We start from the raw sequence: 22,945 nt of genomic DNA, 5'->3' as shown, positions 1-22,945 counted from the left end.
CAATTCACAAAGGTGGATCGAAGGGTGACACGAGTAATTACAGACCAGTTAGTTTAACTTCTGTTCCGGGTAAAATAATGGAGTCACTGGTTAAAGATGCATTGCAGGATCATCTAGACAAGACTGCAGCAATAATTCAAACACAGCATGGGTTTGTTAAGGGAAAGTCTTGTCTGACAAATTTGATTGGTTATTATGATGTGGTCACAAAGGAACTGGATGCAAAAAATAATTTTGATATCATGTACTTGGATTTCAGGAAATCTTTTGACACTGTTGCGCATGGAAGACTACTGTACAAATTGGAGCAGAATGGTATTAAGGGTAAGTTGCTACAATGGATAAAAGGATGGTTATGTGGGAGAAGACAGAGGGTGGTAATCAATGGGTGCTGCTCTTCGTGGACTAATGTTATTAGTGGAGTCCCACAGGGTTCGGTGTTGGATCCACTGTTGTTTTGTGTATTTATCAATGATATTGATGAAGGTATATCAGGCTTAATGTCGAAGTTTGCAGATGACTCAAAGGTTGGCAGGGTTGTTATTGACAGTAATGGCAGTGTGCTACTGCAACAGGATCTAGATAAATTGGGCAGATGGGCTAAGAAGTGGCAACTGAAGTTCAACCTTGACAAATGCAAAGTACTGCATATGGGTAGAAGTAACCCCAGAGAAACGTACCAACTGTGTGGTACTACACTTAAGGTGGTAGAAAATGAAAAAGACCTGGGAGTAATTGTGCAGTCAGATATGAAGTTTTCTGAGCAATGCAGACAGGCTGCTAGGGCAGGTCATGGGGTTTTGTCAATGATATATAGGAATTTTGCTAGCAGGGAAAAGGAGGTGATTGTCCCTCTGTATAAGGCAATGGTCAGGCCACGCCTTGAGTACTGCGTACAGGTCTGGAGGCCTCATTTTAGGAAGGATGTAGATTTGCTTGAGCGTGTACAGAGAAGAGCAACACGATTGGTGAGGGGAATGAAGGGATACTCTTACCAAGAGAGGCTTAAGTTCTGCAAATTGCAGTGGCTGGAGACTAGGCACCTGCGCGGTGATCTGATTGAGGTCTATAAGGCCTTGAATGGGTTGAGCACGCTGAATTCTGATGGGATCCTTCCACTTGTTCAGATTACGAACCTACGGGGACATAAGTTCAAATTAAGAAAGGACAGATGTAGAATAGATGTGCGGAAATTTGCCTTTAGCCAGCGGGTGGTTAATTGCTGGAACAAACTTCCATCTGTCTTTGTGGAAGTTGATAGGTTAAATAAATTTAAGGAGGAACTGGACAGGCATTTGGAGGGAATGGTGTGATTTTTTTTTTTTTTTGGCTGATGCTGCATAAGCTCCTACACTTGCTTTCTTGCATCATGTGCCACTACTACTACTACTACTATCTGTCAGACACCATGCAAACTACTAGCTCGAGGAAGTTCACGGTTTCAGCATTTCTTATTAAGTTGTTTGAACCTAACTACTAAACGGAACTGTTAGGTATTTCTTTTGGTCTGGGTGCGCCTTGAAAAAATTACCGAGGGTGCCGTGAACCGATTAAGTTTGGGAACCTCTGACATAAAATACATAATGAAGAAATGACTGTTGTGGAAATATTTGAACAGTGTTGACTTTCTCTTTTCATCAATCAATTTCCGATAGCCGACAACAATCTTCTCTGTGCCTTGGCGAAATAAATATCGCAGAAAACCTCAAACCTTTTGTTTGAGGTTCTCTGTGACATGAAAGATTTCATCTAATTCTTTTACCGTTATCTCCTTCGCGGTAACATTTTCATCTGGCTCATTTAAAAATTTGAATTTTTATTCAAGTGTGCATTGACTTTATTAGCAGGAGACAAACAAGTAACATGTCTTCTTCTGATGGTTGATGGAACACACCGAGGCGGGCAGCAGGCAAACGTTTGTTTATTGACCATACGCCTCGCGGTAAGCTTAACGCGCAACTCAAATCATTTTCATCTATCGCATAAAAAAAAAAAAAATCGCGTTAACTGGAAATTTGCATCGCGTAAAGTGAAAAGTGGTTTCTTCTGTCAGCTTTTTTCAGAAACAAACATCTCATTATTGGTTGAACATTTACCCAAGCGTATACCATTATTTTGAGAAAAATATATTACCGTATTTAATTTTATTATTATTATTTTTGTTATCAATAATTTTTTTATAAATTTCAGGATGATATTTTAAGATAAGATTAAAAAGTTTAAACATGCAAAAGGCTGTAATTCCTGAAGGGTTAATGGGTCAATTGCAACCCCTGGATGTATCAATAAATAGTCCTTTCAAGGACTACATGCGAATTGAATAAAAACTCCATGTTGTAAGTCCATTTAATAAAAAAAATTTAAAAAATAAGTGTAACTCCATTTAATTTATTTTTAATACCTACCCCCTGATTACGTCCCATATCACGCCATGTCGCCATATTTTAGGCCTAAATGGATGTCAGATGAACTAATGAGACGTACGGCAGAGAAGAAAAATGCATGGGATACATATAAATTAATGGGTGACATGGAAGCATGTGATAGATATAAGCTGGGCTGTAACCAAGTCACAAAGGAGATTAGGCAGGCAAAGGCAGATTATGAGAAATCCTTGGCAAAGGATGCAAACAAAAACAGAAAAGAGTTCTTTACCTATGTAAACTCTAGAAGGAAAGAGATGAATCAGATTGGTCCACTGGATATTGATGGTTCAACAGTTGAGGATCCTGCCCATGTGGCTAACAAACTAAATGAGTATTTTGCCTCTACATTCACACATGAGGAGTTATTTAGGAAGGGGAATGCCAGAGGTGAAGTAAACTCTGGCAGTGAGCTAGATGATTTTGTAATAACTGAGAGGAAAGTGGAGGAGAAATTGTTGAGGATAAACATAAAAAATGCACCTGGGGTGGATGGGATCTATCGAGTTATATTAAAGGAGGCAGTATGAGAGCTTCTTTGAACTCAGGGGAGGTACCCATAGACAGCAGATGTGCAAATGTGACCCCAATTCACAAAGGAGGATCAAAGGCTGACACAAGTAATTATAGACCTGTGAGTTTAAGTTCTGTTGCAGGAAAATTAATGGAGGCATTGGTTAAAGAAGCACTGCAGGATCATCTAGACAAGACTTCAGTTATAGCTCGGACACAGCGTGGTTTTGTTAAGTCTTGCTGACCAATTTGATTGGATACTATGATGCAGTCACAAAAGAACTGGATACAGGGAATAACTTTGATATTATATATTTGGATCATAGAAAGGCTTTTGATACTGTTGCATATGGAAGACTGCTGCACAAATTGGAGCAGTGTGGCAATGGAGGCAAATTGCTGCTATGGATAAAGGGATCATTGAGGGGGAGAAGACAGAGAGTGGTAATCAATGGACACTGCTCATCGTGGACTAATGTTATTAGTGGAGTCCCTCAGGGTTCAGTGTTGGGTCCATTATTGTTTTCTGTATTTATAAATGATATTGATGATGGTATATCAAGCTTAATGTCCAAGTTTGCAGACGATACAGAGGTTGGCAGGGTTGTTAAGAACGCTACTGACACTATGCTGCTGCAACAGGATCTGGAAAGGTTGAGCAGATGTGCTGACAGGTGGCAAATGAAGTTTAACATTGGGAAACAGTAACCTCAGAGCAATGTATCAACTCTGTGGTACTACACTGACAGTGGTAGAGAATGAAAAGGACCTGGGGGTATTTATGCAGGCAGATATGAAGTTTTCTGAGCAGTGCAGACGGTCTGCAAGAGTAGCTCATTGTGTCTTGTCAATGATATACAGGAATTTTTCTATCAGGGATAAGGAGGTGATTATCTCCTTGTATAAGGCATGGGTCAGGTCATACCTGGAGTACTGTATACAGGTCTGGCGGCATCATTTTAGGAAAGATGTAGAGCTGCTGGAGCGAGTGCAGGAAGGGCAACAAGATAAGTGAATGGAACAAGGGGGTTGCTCTTACGAAGAAAGGCTTAAGTTTTGCAAATTAGTGTCTGGAGACTAGGCACCTGCGAGGTGATCTGATTGAGGTGTATAAAGCCTTGAATGGTTTGAGTATGCTCAGTGCTGATGGGGTTCTTCCTCTTGCTCAGAATAATCGCCTGAGAAGGCATAAATTCAAATTGAGGAAAGACAGTTGTAGCATAGATGTCCAGAAGTTTGCCTTTCGCCAACATGTGGTTGATTGCTGGAACAAGCTTCCATTTGTCATTGTAGAAGTTGATATCTTAAATAGATTCAAGGTAGAACTACACAAACATTTTGAATGAGTGGATGGGTGAAATTAGATTTTTTTTTTTTGGTTGATGCTATACAAGCTTGCTTTCTTGCATTTAAAAAAAAAGTTCCTGTTTATACTCCGGCACGACAACCAAGTCAGTCGAGTTTACAATAAATCGTTAATACATATATTTATTGTATTTAGTAGTCACGGGCTTGAACTCCGGTCCACTCGAGGAACGTGTGTTATGCACTCTCGCCCCTGACCACTGGGCTACATCATTATGTGCGTTTACTAATGCTAAGACACTAACCTGTTTGTGGCACTACTCAGTATAAGAAAATGAGAAAGGATACCAACCAGTAAGACATTCCTTCCTTCCTCATAATTCATTCTCTAACAAGCAAGCTGCCACTATTCGTAATCCAGAATGATTTGGTAAATTCGGTGGGAACTCTCAAAATGGGGAAAAGATTAGTCTTTTCCTGATTCTTATGACTCCAGTCCAATTCCATAGACAGTGCAACACAGCATATTTTAAGCAAGATTTTAGCAGTCATCACTGCTGTACTGCAATTTTTGCATGGTTTATGGAGATGCAATCATTGGCAGAATGATGAATGTAAAAAAAGCAAAACATTAAAAGAATAAAGCATGAAACCTGTTTCAATCTCATTATCAATAAGAAATTTGGAATTAAAACTCAGCAATTCAGATTCAAGGCAAAAAAGACTTTTGGATTCCATTTGCTTCCACCATAACAATAAAGTCAAACACTAGGCTTATTTGGAAGGAAATTCAACAAATTAATAAAAAGTATCCTCCAACTATGTCTCATCTTTAATTGGAATGAACAGGGGCAGTCAACCCCATTTCAGCTAATGCTTTAGCTGAAACATTTTCAAGGTGTCTGCAATAGTTTCCTATGATCCACCATTCCAACAAATCAGTCTCAAGACAAAAGTATAGAATAAATTTTGAAAATAAGAAAGAGTGACACTGGTCGCTCTTTCTTATAATCAACCTTTTACAATATCTGAGTTATAAGAATCCCAAATAAAACATTCAATTCTGCTTCTTGTGCAGATGGGATATACTACTTTATGATAAAACAGCTGAATGCAAATTTTTGGTGACATTTAATTTTCTTATCTATTCCCAAACCAACAAAAGATGAATTATGTCCAAAAAAATACTGGTTGATTTCTCTTACCAGTTATGTAAACCAGATTCTACAAGAAATGGTACACAAACAGTTTACGTGGTTTCTTGACTCCAAAATACTGATGAACCAGAATCAATATGACTTTTGATGAAACAGATCTTCTCCACACTTAATGGTGAAAGCTCAAATGAACATTAATAATACGTTTGTTAGAAATGGTTGTCTAGTTATGGTGGTTTTGTACATAAAAAACCATTATCCCCTTTTTTTGCCATCATGTAGAGACATGGCATTTTACAAGATCTGTACAATCTAGGCTTCTGGGATTATCTCACCCTTTTTAATTCAGAGTTTCCTTCAGAACAGAATCTTCCAGGTCTCTTATCAAAATGTCCTTTCTCAGCTTTACGTTTTTGACTCCAACACACTTATGAACCAAAATCAATATGGCTTTGGAAGAAATAGCAACCGGTATGGTTGTTCATTAAAAATTATGGCCATTCTTTATTGAATAGCCCTCATATTAAGAAAAATTTTTTGAAAATAGTTTTTATTATTTTCCGCATTAATTTTACTCTAGCATTGGGCAATATTTTAAAAATAAGAGCAGATCAAGAAGAGCAATTAATATATTAAGACATTTGGCATTTATATACATAATTTAATTTAATAATTAAAAAAAAGCAGTACAGAGCAACAGAAAGCCACTACAAAGAAGTCACATTCAGCTGATTCTGATGAAAGGTTTATATACTACAGATGAGCTTGAAAATTTATTTTATAAATATGGTGTCTCATTTTATGAACTCCCTTATTGTATCTGAAATGCTGCAATTGTATATGTTTATGCAAGGTGTATATTTTATAAATAACCATATATTTAAACTTCATCACACTTAAAATGTGTTAGGAAAAAATTTAATAACTTAAAATAACTTGAGCATTTTTTGTTTCTTGTAATTTTTAAGTATTTCTAGTAATAAGCAGATTTTCATATTTCAGCATGGATTAATGAACCAGTTGCTACGCCTGGCATATAACTGTTTATCTTTTGACTTTATTGGAACATCTCCTGATGAGTCATCTGATGACCTATGCACAGTGCAAATTCCAACTAGTTGGCGGCCTGCATTTTTGGATTTCAATACCCTGCAGTTATTTTTTGATCTTTATCATTCACTCCCATCATCACTTTCTCCATTGGTAAGATAAATTTTATTTTTTTTTTAATTTCTAAAATTTTTTATATAAAATACTAATTGATTTCCAGAAGCATATTTTTTCCAGTCAAGAACAAAAATATAATAAAATGAATCTTTTAAATGTTAAAAAAAAAACTATTTTTAATTTAATTTTTATTTGCCCTTTTAACTACTTTCTGTTTTTACCCAGAAGATTTTTGTAAATAAAAATTATTGTTAAAGTAACCACGTAATGTAAATTTGATTTGTGAAAGCACCTTTAACACCATGGATTTTTTTTTTTTATGAAATTTCAGAGAGGTTTGCCTAATATACAAAAAGTATTGAATTGCATGGAATTTTAAATATTGAAACAGAATTAGTGATGGAGCTGGAACTGAAATTTAAAGAGAATGACCAAGAATGCTTATATTTCTTACACCACTTCTTTCTTTGTTCTAGTTCAGTGTTTCCCAAACTTTTTTGCTTACAGATCGCTTTTGGTTAGGTAAAATTACCACAGATCCTCACATCCTTGCTCATGTAAATATGGGGTTCCGGATGATTGGTATCCAAAATTAAAAATTTATATCTCAGATCTGATATATTATATGCTTACAATTTACTTTTTTCAGATTGACACAAAAAATAACTGAATAATAAACTGTCACTATTTGAGTATACAATTATTCATACCTCATAGGCTACTAGTGTGAAAAAAAGTGCTGTTTTTTTTATCTCACAAAGCCCTTTAAAGTTGGAAGTGATTGTGGACAGCTGCCTAATCCATGCGTTTCTCTTCAGACTGTTGGAAAGAAGAGAAATGCATGGATTAGCAGAAATGCAAGTAAAGGACATTCTTATCAAAACTAAAAAACTGAAATGAATTTGAGCAGGACACATAGCTCGAAGGCATGATGACAGATGTACTAAGAAAATAACAGAACGGTACCCAAGAGGGGCTAAAAGAAAACCTGGAAGGCAACGACGGAGGTGGGCAGATAAAATTGAAGAGCTCGTGGGCAATAAATGGATGGCCATTGTACGAAACAAAAGGAACTGGAAAGTTACTGGAGAGGTCTCCATCTTGCAGTGGATCGAAAATGGTTTATGATGTTGACAACTGAATTCTCATGTCGGGTGCGATATCCAGTTTGTAATTATATTTAGATTTTGTTTAAAAAATAAGTAAAATTCAAAGTAGTCATCATGAAATTATTCATGAATACCCTGGGAACTATTTGCGGATCCTTTGGTATCTGCACAGTACGGTTTTGGAACCACTGTTCTAGTTTATTGCCTTCATGTATTATTTGCCACTTCAGATAGTATAAGTGACATAGTTCTGATATTGTTTAGCTATCCAGTTAATTATACTTCTATTGGAAAGATAATAAAAAGGAAATAGAGTTGTTTTACTATCTCCTTAGGTTGTTAGAAATCCCATTTTCATGTATTCAAACAGAAATTTTCTTTCCTTTACGAAAAGCAATTTGAAAATTTCTCTCGATGACGACTCTTTTTAGGGCTTGTAATTGCTATAAGTCATCTCTGGCAAGCTGTTACATCGATGTAACACTTCCCATAAACATCTTCAATGGAGGTGTCTAATGGGTGTGGTGTGGTGTGTAATTTTACGCACCACACCCATTAAGGATCCAGTGTAATTTTATAGTTAAAAATATGGTGTAGTCTGAAAGAAGTACCACAGAAATCTGATAACATGGCAGCCACAGGCACGATTGGCACTCAGTAATGATCCTTACTAATATTTTTAAGTAAACCACAGTTGTTGGTGTGGGTTTGTGTTGAGGTTGCTTACTCCAAAGAACAGAAGTAGAAGGGATAAACAAGAAAAAATAAAAGTTCTGTGATTTTGAAGTTGAATTATCAATGTCTGTTGACTGGTTGTGGCACATGTTCAGACTGGTTGGGAAGAAAGGGGCATAGATTTACAGACAGCTGGATTATAAGGAGTGAAATGGGCAATAAGTGAAGAATCATTATAATTAAGCTGCCATCTTGTTACAGCCTAGGAGATAATGCAACTGGATCAGCTGCACTGTTGAATTTAATGTTAATGTTCTTTAACCTAGGTTTTTCTTGTAGGTACTTATCCATCTTCCTGACATCACTCCATTATTTTTTTTTGCCTTTCCTGCATCAGGAAAGGACCAATCACTCCTACAAAACTACTGACCAATTTTTCTCATCAGCTGACCAGGTAAAACTAGAAAGACTGATACACAGGTGGCTTTCCTAGGTTCTTGAAACTAAAACACTGATGAACAGTAATCAACTTGGATTTTGACACGATAGATCCAATTTGGATCTCATGGTGAAAGCCAAAACTAACATATGTAATGCTTACTTAAAGAGAGGGCGCTGACTCTCTTTAGAAAATACAGCTGCGAATTACAGGCTCCGAAAAAAAACGATAAGTTTTTGCTTATTATTTACATAATTGTTATTTTATATTGTACTTAATACGTTGTCTTATAGTTCTAATTACGCTGGTTATTTTTATTTTAATTTGTATAAACAGTTTTTGTAGATATACGTAATACTTTATAAAACCGTTATTTTATTCGAATATTGCAGGCATTGTTTTTGTATATAGTGATAGGGAATTCAAATTTTTAATTGAGGTAGTTAGGTAGCTCTAACGTATAATTATAGAAACAGTAATGCGCTTCACTGTTTCTATTAGAAAGCATAGTATTGACATTTAATTTAATTTAATTTATTGATCTTATTAATTTAAAATATCATGCCCCAAACTAGAGCAGCAAAGCAACGGGCACAAAGTGGCAGGAGTGCTGTGACTCGGGGGAGAACTGAGGGGGGGCGATTCTCCAACGCATCACAGCCTAAAAAAATGTGCAACTTGTGAAATGTTTGCCGAACTATCTGGAACGGAACATGATATTGCCATGGGGGATGTCTTTGTGTGTGCGCGATGTAAGGAGTGTAAGGAAATCAGGCGACAACTCAGCATTGTTATGGGCCTATATGAGAGTTTGAAGGACAGGGTGGATGCCCTCGAAAGATCTAAATTGAGGGGCTCTCAGCTGCCCACATCAACACCAGAGCTTGCATTTGGTCATCACGCAACACAGTGGCAACCCCCAAGGCAGATTGCGCTGGTCCCAAAGGAACTAGTAGTTGTTGGTGACTCTATTGCCAGGGAAACGGGAAACATCCTTTGTAGAAAGGATAGATGGAACAGGACCAGGGTATGTCTGCCAGGGGCAAAGGTTGATGACGTTGTAGAGCAGATATCATCTTTTAAGGGCACAAAAGGTGATATAGTTGTACATGTTGGCACTAATGATATTAAGAGTAGGAGACCGGCAGAATTATTTAACAAGTACAGGTCACTGATGAAAAAAAGCCGTGAATTAGGGTTGGATTTGAAAGTGTCTGCAATTCTGCCCAGACACGATAGGAGGGAGTATATGATGAGAGCCTTGTTGATCAATTCGGCCCTGGAAAGATTGTGCAAGGCTCAAGGGGTAGAATTTTTTTCAGCCTGGACTGTACTTGTTAACAGGAGAGATTGCTTCTACAGGGATGGGATACACTTATATAGAAAGGGGCAAGAATATTTGCTGATGCTATCGAGGCAGTGTTAGGTGGGTCGGAAAACTGATAGCTTGGGGGGATACAAGGAATAATAGTTTAACAGTAGCCGTAGGCAGAGGTGAAGGTGATTCTTGCACAACTTCTATTAGAATAAGTAGCGACCTGGAGCGAGGGGTGTTGGGGGTTTCAGGGACAGATGTCAGTCATCGTGAAACAGGTGGGTATATGGGATGTGTTAGAGTGGCTGGGAATAGGAATAGGTGCATGTATACTTGCATGTATACCAATGCTAGAAGTATAGTAAATAAATTTGATGAATTTGAAGTGTTGGTCAAGACATCAAAGGCGGATATTGTTGGAATATCAGAGATGTGGTGTCACAGAGATATAAGGAATGCCGAACTGGAATTTGGGGAGTACAATGTGTACAGAAAGGATAGACAGGATAGGAAGGGAGGAGGTGTTATGCTGTTAATAAAGAAAAACATAAAATCAAAAGAAGTGCATCCAGTTGATATAGATGAACAGTGCACTGTTGAGTCAGTTTGGTGTGACATAAGCACTGCGAAAGCAAAAATTAGAGTAGGAGTGTGCTATAGGCCTAATGACTCGAATGAGTACAATGAACAATTGTACAGAGAAATAGAGTGGGCTAGTAAATCGGAATGTCTTATAATGGGGGATTTTAACTTCCAAGATATTGACTGGAACTTGTGGGTTGGGCAATCACACACTAGTCAGAATGTTGTGGATTTCTTGGATGATTGTTTTCTGCAGCAGCATGTTCGAGAGGCAACCAGAGAAAGTAATACTCTTGATCTGGTTATCAGCAGTGATCATTCATGTATTAGGAATTTGCAGATAAAAGAACAACTAGGTGGCAGTGATCACAGTGTACTGACGTGGGATTTACTTAAAGATTTAATTACCATCAGGGGTAAAGGAAAGGGTTTTTGCTTCCATAAAGGCGAGTACAGTGGTCTCCGACAGTTTTTAAATTCTGTACAGTGGGATAAACTGACGATGTTACCAACAGTAAATTCTAAGTGGGAAGCATTCAAGGAATTAATCGTGGAAGCTACTAAAAGTTTCATACCTATTAAGAAATATTGTTCAAGGTTTAGGCGTAAATGGTTGTCAAATGAACTAATGAGACTCGTAACAGAGAAGAAAAATGCATGGGATGCATATAAATTATCAAGCGACTCAGAAGCCTATGGCAGATATAAGTTAATCTGTAATCAGGTCACAAAGGAGGTTCGGCAGGCGAAGGCAGATTACGAGAAATCCTTGGCAAAAGATTCTAAGAAAAACAGCAAGGATTTCTTTACTTATATAAACTCTAAAAGGAAGGGGATGAATCTGATTGGTCCACTTGACATCGATGGTTCGACTGTTGATGATCCTGGTCAGATAGCAAACAAACTGAATGAGTATTTTGCATCTACATTCACATGTGAGGAATTATTAAGGTTTGAAAATGGCAGAAGGTTATCAAATTGTAGCAGGGTGCTTAATGATCTTGTAATAACTGAGAGCAAAGTGGAAGAGAAATTGTTGAAGTTAAATGTAAGAAAAGCACCTGGGGTGGATGGGATCTATCCAGTTATATTAAAGGAGGCGGCAAAGCAACTAAGCAAACCCTTAGCCATAATTATGAGAGCATCCTTGGACTCAGGGGAGGTTCCCACGGACTGGAGATGTGCAAATGTATCCCCAATTCACAAAGGGGGATCAAAGGGTGACAGGAGTAATTACAGACCAGTTAGTTTAACTTCTGTTCCGGGTAAAATAATGGAGTCGCTGGTTAAAGATGCATTGCAGGATCATCTAGACAAGACTGCAGCAATAATTCAAACACAGCGTGTTTGTTAAGGGAAAGTCTTGTCTGACAAATTTTATAGGATATTATGATGTGGTTACAAAGGAACTGGATGCAAAAAATAATTTTCATATCATATATTTGGATTTCAGGAAAGCTTTTGACACTGTTGCGCATGGAAGACTATTGTACAAATTGGAGCAAAATGGTATTAAGGGTAAGTTGCTACAATGGATAAAAGGATGGTTAAGTGCGAGAAGACAGAGGGTGGTAATCAATGGGTGCTGCTCTTCTTGGACTAATGTTATTAGTGGAGTCCCACAGGGTTCGGTGTTGGGTCCACTGTTGTTTTGTATATTTATCAGTGATATTGATGAAGATATATCAGGCTTAATGTCAAAGTTTGCAGATGATACAATGTTGGCAGGGTTGTTAATGACAGTAATGGCAGTGTGCTTCTGCAACAGGATCTAGATAATTTGGGCAGATGGGCTAAGAAGTGGCAACTGAAGTTTAACCTTGACAAATGCAAAGTACTGCATATGGGTAGAAGTAACCCCAGAGAAACGTACCAACTGTGTGGTACTACACTTAAGGTGGTAGAAAATGAAAAAGACCTGGGAGTAATTGTGCAGTCAGATATGAAGTTCTCTGAGCAATGCAGACAGGCTGCCAGTGCAGGTCATGTGGTTTTGTCAATGATATATAGGAATTTTGCTAGCAGGGAAAAGGAGGTGATTATCCCTCTGTATAAGGCAATGGTCAGGCCACGCCTTGAGTACTGCATACAGGTCTGGAGGCCTCATTTTAGGAAGGATGTAGATTTACTTGAGCGTGTACAGAGAAAGGCAACAAGATTGGTGAGGGGAATGAAGGGATCCTCTTACCAAGAGAGGCTTAAGTTCTGCAAATTGCAGTGGCTGGAGACTAGGCACCTGCGCGGTGATCTGATTGAGGTATATAAGGCCTTGAATGGGTTGAGCACGCTGAATTCTGATGGGATCCTTCCACTTGTTCAGATTACGAACCTAAGGGGGCATAAATTCAAATTAAGAAAAGACAGATGTAGAATAGATGTGCGGAAATTTGCCTTTAGCCAGCGGGTGGTTAATTGCTGGAACAAACTTCCATCTGTCGTTGTGGAAGTTGATAAGTTGAATAAATTTAAGGAGGAACTGGACAGGCATTTGGAGGGAATGGTGTGATTTTTTTTTTTTTTTTTTGGCTGATGCTGCATAAGCTCATACATTTGCTTTCTTGCATCACATGCCACTACTACTACTACTTCAAAAGTGAATATCTTGTAATGGTAGTTTTACTTTGTAAAAAGGATAGGTGGAACAGGACCAGGGTATGTCTGCCAGGGGCAAAGGTTGATGATGTTGTAGAGCGGATATCATCTTTTAAAGGCACAAAAGGTGATAAAGTTGTACACATTGGCACTAATGATAATAAGAGTAGGAGATCGGCAGAATTGCTCAACAAGTACAGGTCACTGTTGAAAAAAAGCCGTGAATTAGTGTTGAAATTGAAAGTGTCTGCAATTCTGCCCAGACACGATAGGAAGGAGTACATGATGAGAGCCTTGTCGATCAATTCAGCCGTGGAAAGATTGTGCAAGGCTCAAGGGGAAGAATTTTTTTCAGCCTGGTCTGTACTTGTTAACAGGAGAGACTGCTTCTACAGGGATGGGATACACTTAAATAGAAATGGTGCAAGAATATTTGCTGATGCTATCGAGGCAGAGTTAGGTGGGTTGGAAAACTGCTAGCTTGGGGGGGGAGATACAAGCACAAATATATTTTAAGAGTAGCCACTGGCAGAGGTGAAAGTGCTTCTTGCACTGCTTCTATTGGAATGAGCAGCAGCCTGGAAAACAAGATGCAGGGTATTTCAGAGACTACTGGGAGTCATTGCCGTACAATTAAACACATGGGTTGTGTTAGGGTAGCTAAGAATAGGAACAGGTGCATGTATACTTGTATGTACACCAATGCTAGGAGTTTGGTAAATAAATTTGATGAATTTGAGGTATTGCTCAAAACATCAAAGGCAGATATTGTTAGGATATCAGAGACATGGTATCACACAGATATGAGGAATGCAGGACTGGAATTTGCGGCGTACAATGTGTATAGGAAGGGATGAGGGGTTATGCTATTAGTTAAGAAACACACAAAATCCAAGGAAGTGAAGTCAGTCGACATCGCTGGACAGTGAAGTGTCGAGTCAGTTTGGTGTGACATAAGCATTGGTAGATCAAAATTGAGAGAAGGAGTTTGCTATAGGCCTAATGACCCTGATGAGTATAATAAGAAACTGTACAGAGAAATAGTGGGCCAGTAAATCAGAGAATCTTATAATGGGGGATTTTAATTTCCCAGATATAGACTGGAATTTGTGGGTTGGTCACTCACACACTAGCAAGGCTTTTGTGGATTTATTGGATGATTGTTTTCTACACCAGCATGTTTGGGAGGCAACTAGGGGGAGTAATACTCTTGATCTGGTTATCAATAGTGATTCTTCATGCATTAAGAATCTGCAGATAAAGGAACCACTAGGTGGCAGTGATCACAGTGTGCTGAAGTGGGATTTACTCAAACAGGTAACTACCATCAGGGGTAAAGGGAAGGGTTTTTGCTTTCAAAAGGGTGACTACGATGGTCTGAGACAGTATTTAAATTCTATACAGTGGGACCAACTGATGATGTTACCAACAGCAAATTCAAAATGGGAAGCATTCAAAGAACTTATGTTGGAAGCTACTAGGCTTTACATACCAACTAAGAAATATTGTTCAAGGTTTAGGCCTAAATGGATGTCAGATAAACTAAAGACATATGGCAGAGAAGAAAAATGCATGGGATACATACAAATTAACACGTGACACAGAAGCCTATGATAGATTCAAGTTGATCTGTAAACAAGTCACAAAGGAGAATAGGCAGGCAAAGGCAGATTATGAGAAATCCTTCGCAAAGGATGCAAGGATGCAAAGATAAACAGAAAAAAGTTCTTTACCTATGTAAACTCTAGAAATAAAGGGATGAATCAGATTGGTCCACTGGATATTGATGGTTCAACAGTTAAGGATCCTGCCCATGTGGCTAACAACCTAAACCAGTATTTTGTATCTACATTCACATATGAGGAGTTATTCAGGAAGGGGAATGCCAGAGGTGAAGTAAACTCTGGCAGTGAGCTAGATGATTTTGTAATAACTGAGAGGAAAGTGGAGGAGAAATTGTTGAGGATAAACATAAAAAAGGCACCTGGGGTAGTAGTAGTAGTGGCATGTGATGCAAGAAAGCAAATGTATGAGCTTATGCAGCATCAGCCAAAAAAAAAAAAAAAAAATCACATCATTCCCCCCAAATGCCTGTCCAGTTCCTCCTTAAATTTATTCAACCTATCAACTTCCACAACGACAGATGGAAGTTTGTTCCAGCAATTAACCACCCGCTGGCTAAAGGCAAATTTCCGCACATCTAATCTACATCTGTCTTTTCTTAATTTGAATTTATGCCCCCTTAGGTTCGTAATCTGAACAAGTGGAAGGATCCCATCAGAGTTCAGCGTGCTGAACCCATTCAAGGCCTTATACACCTCAATCAGATCACCGCGCAGGTGCCTAGTCTCCAGCCACTGCAATTTGCAGAACTTAAGCCTCTCTTGATAAGAGGATCCCTTCATTCCCCTCACCAATCTTGTTGCCCTTCTCTGTACATGCTCAAGTAAATCTACATCCTTCCTAAAGGAAGGATGTAGATGGGATCTATCCAGTTAGATGGGTGGATGGGATCTATCCAGTTATATTAAAGGAGGCAGCAAAGGAAGTAAGTAAACCCTTAGTCATAATTATGAGAGCTTCTTTGGACTCAGGGGAGGTACCCATAGACTGGAGATGTGCAAATGTTGTGACCCCAATTCACAAAGGAGAATCAAAGGCTGACACAAGTAATTATAGACTGTGAGTTTAACTTCTGTTCCAGGAAAATTAATGGAGGCACTGGTTAAAGAAACACTTCAGGATCATCTAGACAAGACTTCAGTTATAGCTCAGACACAGTGTGGTTTTGTTAAGGGAAAGTCTTGCCTGACCAATTGACCTGATGCAGTCACAAAAGAACTGGATGCAGGGAATAACTTTGATATTATATATTTGGATTGTAGAAAGGCTTTTGATACTGTTGCATATGGAAGATTGCTGCACAAATTGGAGCAGTGTGGCATTGGAGACAAATTGCTGCTATGGATAAAGGGATTGTTGAGGGGGAGAAGACATAGAGTGGTAATCAATGTACACTGCTCATCGTGGACTAATGTTATTAGTGGAGTCCCTCAGGGTTCAGTGTTGGGTCCATTATTGTTTTCTGTATTTATAAATAATATTGATGATGGCATATCAAGCTTAATGTCCAAGTTTGCAGACGATACAGAGGTTGGCAAGTTTGTTAAGGACACTACTGACACTGTGCTGCTGCAACAGGATCTGGAAAGGTTGAGCAGATGTGCTGACAGGTGGCAAATGAAGTTTAACATTGACAAATGTAAAGTATGGGAAACAGTACATAAACACTACATATGGGAAACAGTAACCCCAGAGCAACGTATCAACTCTGCGGTACTACTCTGATAGTGGTAGAGAATGAAATGGACCTGGGGGTAATTGTGCAGGCAGATATGAAGTTCTCTGAGCAGTGCTGAATTTGTAATAAAAATCAGTGAAATAATTTGCCAAATGGGGCAAAACATGCTGCCAAACAGAATGCTTGTTGTTGGCAGTGATTTATAGACAAGATGCAAATATATTTTCGATCGTATTTAAAGGAGTAAAAAATAAATTGTGAAATGAAAAGCTATCATGTCGTCTTGTCAGGATAAAATTAAGAATACTGAACACTGTTGCACTTTGTTAGTGACTGCCCGAGGGAACACATACATATATGTGTTGTTGTAGCCTAGGAACACATATATGTATGTGTTCCTAGGCTACAACAACACAGCATATATGTAGAGTACATGTCTAGGCTATTGAATGTGTTTTAATATGTACAGTAAATTTTTGACTTAATCTAAATTAAAAACCATGTTATAGTGAAACCCATGCTGTTTGAAGCCGTGCTAAGCAAGGTATTGCTTTACTTTATTCGGTAGGAGTGCGAGGGCACTGACCATAATTTATTCAAAATTTACTCTTGGCTTTGTACTCAGGCAGAAGGTACCCAACAAGGATCAGTACTTAGCACTACTTTTTTGCTCAGACTGAACACCATAACACAGAACATTGCCAACACTGTAGAACTATAGATGTATGCCAATGATTTTACTATATCATGCTGTTCACAAAATATTCATTCCATTGAAAAACAGATAAAACTTTCCATCAATAAGTTTACAGACATGGACACAGTAGAATGGATATCGTTTATCAGAACAAAAAATTGTTCAATTCACTTCTTCCAGAAAAACCCAGAGTGCCAAGTAATAGTTCCCAAACAATCTTTCTAGTGCGGTTATCTAGCGTTTTTCCTAGAACAAGTACTAATTGCTTTAATAAACCCTCCACTGCTTGCAACATTACAGCTGATCACTTACAACATTATTGCTTCCCTTGCTGAGCAACATCACTGCTTCACTGCTAGCAACGTTACGGCTAACCCCACTTGCAACGTTACTGCTATTGCTAGTAATGTACTTCTCTCTTACTCTTCTAATCTACTTAGTCACTGGTTGGTACTGCTCCTGCCTCCATGTGGCGGGGCCGGTACCCTGGGAGAAGAATCTTCCTGTCCTGAGGCTAAAAGGAGCAAACTTGGATTTGAATAATTTTCTGCCATTAAAGCATTCAAGCTCAAGATCGGAAATATCTGATGACAATGACACTAATCAACCCAAAAGACTTTCGAAGAGAAGTGCAGTGCAATGTGAGGCCAAAATTTCTGGTGATTCTCTCTCTCTCTCTCTCTCTCTTCTGCCACCCCCCCCCCCAAACCAGCCTGTAGACAAGTTATTACCTTTTGTTATCCAAAGATATTTGGAATCCATTGCTGGACACCCAAAATGGTTAAATGGCTACAATCTGGAAACCTGATTGAAACAACCACCTCAAAACATTCTGAGTGGCTACTCAAAACAACAACTTTTGGTGGGCTACTACTAGTATCTGGCACTCCCGAAAATACACTGAATTCGTTCAAAGGTGTCATCACAGGTCTGAAGAGGAATTATTTCAAGAACTGAGCAATCAAAAAGTAATCAATGCCAAATGTATAATGAATAAAAAAGATCGAAATCTCATTCCGACACGATTCATAATCTGACTTTCAGCACCCCAGAATTGCCTATCCTCAGTAAAAGCTATTTAAACTGCAGAATTAGGCCTTATATTCCTAATCCCATTCATTGTTTTAAATGCTAGAAATATGGGAACTAGAACTTCTAGTTCCCATATTTCTAGAACTTACTAGAACTTCTCACAATCCATGACACCATTGATACTGGACGGCCTACCTTCCCAAAAAAAAAGCTGGAAAAAATGCTCCTCAAATAAAAAACAGTCAGATGAATCATCTACAGCTAAACCAAAATGATGCATAACATTTTACAATGCAACTGTAGAGGCCCAGATGAATCATCTACAGCTAAACCAAAATGATGCACAACATTTTACAACTCAACTGCAGAGGCTTTCATTGCAACACAGACGATATTAAAGACCTAATTAACCAATATTCACCAGTTGCCATTTGTCTTCAGGAAATTTACCTCACCTTGCAAATCCTTCAATAAAGAACTATTGTCTTTATCAAAGAAATCGTAATAGAGCAGATGCTGTCCGTGGTGGTGGTGTAGCAATCCTAATAAATTCAAAGACCCCAACTGAACCTATCCCATTTCAGACTGAATTAGAAGCTGTTGCTGTATGGATAACTCTTCATATGTCAATAACACTTGTGTAATCGACTTACCACCGAACCATAATTATTCTTTAAAAGATCGTGAAGATCTCTTCATGCAGATAACTCCACCTGTCTGTATACTTGGAGATTTTAGTGGGCACCCCCTTAGGGGGCGATCCTAAACTAGATAGATGTGCTCGATTCATTGAACACTTTCTAGAAGCACAAAATCTCATAGTATTCGATACTGGTGCACACACTCACATACAGCTTCCATATGGATGTACCTCAGCAATAGATCTCTCAGTTTGCTCTCCAGTGCTGGTCCCAACCATAGAATGGTACGTTATAAATGATCCCATGGGCAGTGACCATTTCCAATCTTATGCGATTTTCTATTAGCACAAATGCCTTCAACTAAATCCTGCAGGAAATGGAAATTTGCCTGAGCAAACTGGGCAAAATTTCAGTCTTCGATCTCTCTCTCTCTTGATCAACAAAAAACCGCCTCAGCATATTGATAATGTGACATCTTACCCACATCACATCACATCTCATAAAACTGGCCAAAGACCACAATACCATTATCAGATCCTCCCGGTAAAAAGCATTATGATAACTGGTGGAATGAGGAATGCACAAAAGCAAAGAAAACAAAAAAATCAAGCCTGGAATTTGTTTAGACATCATCCAACCTCATTAATTATAAGAAGTTAAGGGCAAAAGCACGTTTCATACAAAGGCAAGCCAAGAAAGAAACCCAGACACGTTTTGCATTGAGCATTAACAGAGATATTGACACAACATAATATAGAAAAATATTAGAAAGTTTTCTTGTAAATTTCCTACCACACCTTCTCCATTCTTTTCCTGGAACGGGCAAGATGTATCCAGTCACTCAGATATTGCTAATGCTTTGGGCAATACTTTTGCTGAAATCTAAGCAGCATCAGCCTATACGGTATCATTTCAACGAATTAAAAACACTACAGAAAAGCATGCTATTAACTTTCACTCTGCCTGCCTTCTTCCATATAATAATTCTGCAATATTTTGAACTTCTTCATGCCATTAAAACAGCCCACACTGGTGCTGCCATGCCACATGGGATTTATTATGTATTATAGAATTTATTATGTAAATCTTGATGACAAAGCTTTGTGCCTGCTCTTGGTTTTTTACAATCGTATATATTTAGAAGATGTTTTTCCAGCTTCTTGACATCACTCTATAGTTTGACATTCCTAAAGCCTGGAAAAGATCCAACCAACCCTCATAGCTATAGACCAATATCCCTCTCAAGCTGCCTCAGCAAAATCCTTGAAAAAATTGTATGCAGAAGGCTCGTCTGGATCATCAAGTCCCAAAATCTAATGAGCCATAGTCAGTATGGCTTTCATCAAAATAGGTCGTGCATGGATCTCAAGGTGAAAGCTGAATTCACCATTCGTAATGCCTTTGTTAAGCATGAACATCTAGTAATGGTTTCAATAGATATAGAGAAGGCTTTTGACACCATCTGGTGGCATGGCATACATAGTGAACTTTACTCTTTTGGTTTGCAGGGCAACCTTCCTATATTTGTTCAAAACTTTCTACATACCTAGATCATTTCAAGTTCGATACCAACATGCCTTCTCAGCAACGTTCATTCAGGAAGAAAGTGGCCCACAGGGATCAGTACTTAGTGCCACTCTTTTGGCTCTTAGAATAGATTCTATCACTAAGCAGCTTCCAAATACAGTTCAAACTTACCTTTATGCAGACGACCTTTCCATCTCCTACCATTCCCAAAACATGAGATCCATTGAACAACAGCTTCAGATATCACATCATAAAATACAACAGTGGGAATCAAAGGCTATAGACCCTCACAGTGGAAAACAGTTGCGATACATTTTTGTAGGAAATGCAAACTTCATCCTGATCCTGAACTTCAAATTTCTAACGTTCCCATCCCAGTCACCAGTAACATCAGATTTCTAGGATTAACCCTTGACAAGTTAAATTTCCTAGATAATATTAAAAATATATGTACTTCCTGTATAAAAAAGTTAAACATACTCAGAACTTTATCTGCCCTAACAAGGGGTGCAGATCATACCTCGTTACTTCGGTTACACAGGGCATTAATCAGACCCCATCTCAATTATGGTGCTCCCATCTATGATTCTGCAAGAACGAGTGCATTATGTTGGCTTGACCCCATTCAACACAGTGCTTTGAGGATTTCACTTGGGGCATTCAGAATGTCTCCCACAGAGTCTATATATTGATGCTCACGAGTCGCCATTAAATTTACATAGAAAAACACTGCTACTAAAGTAAGCTGTTAAGATACAAAGTTGCCCACACATCCCATTCAGTCATACCTTTTCAATCCACCTTTAGAAAACCTCTACAGAAATAAACCTAGGATAGTAAAACCAGCTGGCCTTCGCCTTCTTGAACTTTTGCAGGTTTGGAATGTTTCCAGCCACTCTGTACAACGGATAGCAACTTGCTCTAAACACCATGGTCTCTTCCTCCTGTACCGATCTGTGACATTTGCCTCTGCCAAAGGGGAAAGAATATTTTAAAAGCATCAAATGTCAGACAACTTTATGCAGCTCACACTCAAAGATATACTGATTTTTCTCAAATTTATACAGATGGCTCTAAATCTAATGCAAATGTTGGAGCAGCAGCAGTATTTTAAATTATCATTATTTCAGCAACCTTTCCATCTGAATTCATTAGCATTAGCATTAGTAGAGGCATTTGATGCAAGAAAGCAAGCTTATGCAGCATCAGCCAAAAAAAAAAAAAAAAACACCCACTTCCACTTCACCCCTCTGTTCGTTCAAAATACCTGTCCAGCTGAGCCTTAAACTTATTTAAGCTATCAACCTCCACCACAAGGGATGGAAGTCTGTTCCACCAACCAACCACCCGCTGGCTAAAGGCAAATTTCCGCACGTCTATCCTACATCTGTCTTTCCTCAATTTGAATTTATGCCCTCTCAGGTGATTTTTCTGAGCTAGAGGAAGAATCCCATCAGCATTGAGCATGCTTAAACCATTCAAGGCTTTATACACCTCTATCAGATCACCTCGCTGGTGCCTAGTCTCCAGACACTGTAATTTGCAAAACTTAAGCCTTTCTTCGTAAGAGCACCCCTTTGTTCCATTCACTAATCTTGTTGCCCTTCTCTGTACTCGTTCCAGCAGCTCTACATCCTTCTTGAAATGAGGCCTCCAGACCTGTATACAGTACTCTAGGTGTGGCCTGACCATTGCCTTATACAATGGAATAATCACCTCCTTATCCCTGCTGGAAAAATTCCTGTATATCATTGACAATACTCCATGAGCTACTCTTGCAGCCCGTCTGCACTGCTCAGAGAACTTCATATCTGCCTGCACAACCACCCCCAAGTCCCTTTCATTCTCTACCACTGTCAGTGTAGTACCACAGAGTTGATACGTTGCTCTGGGTTTGCTGTTTCTCATGTGTAGTACTTTACATTTGTCAATATTAAACTTCATTTGCCACCTCTCAGCCCATCTGCTCAACCTTTCCAGATCCTGTTGCAGCAGCATAGTGTCAGTAGTGTCCTTGACAACCCTGCCAACCTTTGTATCGTCTGCAAACTTGGACATTAAGCTTGATATACCATCATCAATATCATTTATAAATACAGAAAACAATAATGGACCCAACACTGAGCCCTGAGGGACTCCACTAATAACATTAATCCACGATGAGCAGTGTCCATTGATTACCACTCTCTGTCTTCTCCCCCTCAACCATCCCTTTATCCATAGCAGCAATTTGCCTCCAATGCCACACTGGTCCAATTTGTGCAGCAGTCTTCCATGTGCAACAGTATCAAAAGCCTTTCTAAGATCCAAGTATATAATATCAAAGTTATTCCCTGCATCCAGTTCTTTTGTGACTGCATCATAGTATCCAATAAAGTTGGTCAGGCAAGACTTCCCCTTAACAAAACCATGCTGTGTCTGAGCTATAACTGAAGTCTTGTCTAAATGATCCTGCAGTGCTTCTTTAACC

General features: G+C 38.7%; 1 protein-coding gene across 1 annotated transcript in view; it reads left to right on the top strand.

Annotated features, from left to right (window-relative positions):
* Nucleotides 1-22,945, top strand: part of Ranbp16 (Ran-binding protein 16) — a 902,587-nt gene that overhangs the window by 220,682 nt on the left and 658,960 nt on the right. The window contains exon 7 of the mRNA XM_090384993.1: nt 6,401-6,601. Within this exon, the coding sequence (XP_090241119.1) occupies nt 6,401-6,601 (201 nt within the window). The remainder of the gene's footprint in view (nt 1-6,400; nt 6,602-22,945) is intronic.

The sequence above is a fragment of the Mastigoproctus giganteus genome, chromosome 11, assembly GCF_048544385.1.
Source record: "Mastigoproctus giganteus isolate SK-2022 chromosome 11, ASM4854438v1, whole genome shotgun sequence".
Taxonomy (NCBI): domain Eukaryota; kingdom Metazoa; phylum Arthropoda; class Arachnida; order Uropygi; family Thelyphonidae; genus Mastigoproctus; species Mastigoproctus giganteus.
This window is presented reverse-complemented; position numbering and strand designations above follow the sequence as displayed.